Source organism: Penaeus chinensis, chromosome 39 (genome assembly GCF_019202785.1).
Source record: "Penaeus chinensis breed Huanghai No. 1 chromosome 39, ASM1920278v2, whole genome shotgun sequence".
Lineage (NCBI taxonomy): Eukaryota > Metazoa > Arthropoda > Malacostraca > Decapoda > Penaeidae > Penaeus > Penaeus chinensis.
Genome location: NC_061857.1, coordinates 21,608,343 through 21,610,352, shown reverse-complemented (window position 1 = coordinate 21,610,352; position 2,010 = coordinate 21,608,343). Strand labels below are relative to the sequence as shown.

The 2,010-nt window shown below is 36.2% G+C and overlaps 1 protein-coding gene across 1 annotated transcript in view; it reads right to left on the bottom strand.

Moving 5' to 3' along the window:
• Positions 1–543: 543 nt before the first annotated feature.
• Positions 544–2,010, bottom strand: part of LOC125046641 (laminin subunit gamma-1-like) — a gene marked incomplete at its 5' end in the record, with an annotated part of 31,021 nt that continues 29,554 nt past the window's right edge. Inside the window, 1 exon segment of the mRNA XM_047644478.1 lies at positions 544–2,010. This exon segment is cut by the window's right edge and continues 160 nt beyond it. Coding sequence (XP_047500434.1) covers positions 1,458–2,010 — 553 coding nt within the window.

The window sequence follows — 2,010 nt, the reverse complement described above, 5'->3', positions numbered from 1 at the left end:
AGAGGGCATACAGCTCAAACACATTGTCTAGTCTACACAATTATCAAAAGCAAATGTATGCTTTTAAGGTCGAACCTAAGTGACCATTCCCTTCCCTCTGCCCTCATTTCCCTGCCCATAAACGTTCCTCAATTAGATAGTAATTTGTTATGTACTAGTTAATTTTTCAAATGATTTTATCTTAAAATGTGCCAAGACTAATACTCACATTGCACAATATATTTTTCCTTTTTTAGATTTGAAAGATACCTGCACATTAATCAAATTAATAATCTTCTTGGTGTCTGCTATCTGTTCCAAATATCATTATTATAATTTTTTTTAGTCTAGAAAATATCTTACCACTCATGTAGTGAACTTGCATCTTATAACAAAGAGAAAGGTTGTGAACTTGCATCTTATAACAAAGAGAAAGGTTGTAGAATAATGTGAGAAAAGTTTTCTACATCCCATTTTGTAAATCCCTGAAACGTAGTTATCATGTGTTTTAATCCCTGTACTTACAACTGTGAAATACAGGAATTATACCTTCAAACAAACAACTTTTTCGAAAAATTTATTTCTAAATTCTACAATAAAATTGGCACTTTTGAAATAACATCACAATTTACTGTCTGTTGGCAGTTTTATCGTCATAAAATAAGAGAAAACAGTTGCAGTCACATCATGAGTTCTAATCTCTTAATATCTTTGGTTGACTCTGTAGGCTGAGTGAGCTCTTTGCGAACTCATGCCATAAATTGACACACACTGAATATTCATCTTTAATAAAAGAAGGAAAGAAAGAAAATAAGATAGAAAAAAAAAGATGGATTAAAACCATGTTAAGTTAATGTCATCATTTTTATGGACTTTTAACATAAGTATACCAACTGTATTAATTTTCATTACTGTAAAGCAAGTCTTGACTTTTTTCTTTACAAAAGCACACCAAATGGTAATAATACGCATTATTCCACACGGCTAGACTATAATTTACATCCTACATTCCACACGCAAAATTTTTATCAATTGAAATAACAAAGCAAATTGTGTGGGTTTTGAATTTTAAGTACCTTAAAATCTAATTCTTATACTAATGAACACTGTCATAAAAGATATTGACTCATTTTTTGTTAATTTCAAAACTGTTTATACAAATTCACTACAAAATGGCAGTCAGTAGCTAAGGTTCAAGGATTCTTTTTAGGTATATGCATCAGAGCTCCCCAAAATCTATGAACAAAACACATGGACTGATAAAAAAAAGAAAAAGAAAAAGAAAAAAAATCTTCCAAAGCACAATGTCATGTAAGACTAGTCACTAACTTGGTACTCTTTGTCCAACCAACCTGACTCAACTCAAAAGCTGCTCTGTGGTTAGGTGTGTTACAAGATGTTACAGGCAGGTCACTCCCATCAAGCCAAAATGGCAAAGCTGGAGTCTATTGAACGTAATTTACAAAGGGTTATTAACTTTAAGGTTCCAATTTGGTCTGACTGTAGCAGCCATCTGGAAGAGAGATCTTAATCTCAAAGATATTTTGAACTTCAATTCTTAGCCGCCTGATTTCCTCTTCATAGAGTGAAATTTGGCGTTCCTGCCAACTGCGAGATTCAGATAATTCAGTGACTGTGGACTCAATTCCACTTTGGTGGTACATTTGCCATGCCTCTTCCAGGCGCAATTCTAGGGACCCCAACTGTAATGGGTCCAAGTCTGGAGCTCGTTCCAAGATATCCAAAATTTCCTCTACAACCTCATACGTCTCACGGACTCTGAAACTGGCTTCATCTGCCTTATCCTTTGCCTGGTTAGCTTTCTCTTGAGCTTCCATAACCTGCTGCTCATCTTGCAAAGCCTGAGCCTCAAAAGTGCTCACGCGAGCATCTGTGTCCGCGACTCTCCCGGCCAACTCATCTGCCATGTCGTTAAGAGTGCTGGCTTCATTTTTAGTAGCATCTGCCTTGGTACGGACTCCTCCTGCCTGCTCGCTTGCATCTTCTGCTGTGCTCTGGGCGTCCTTGGCA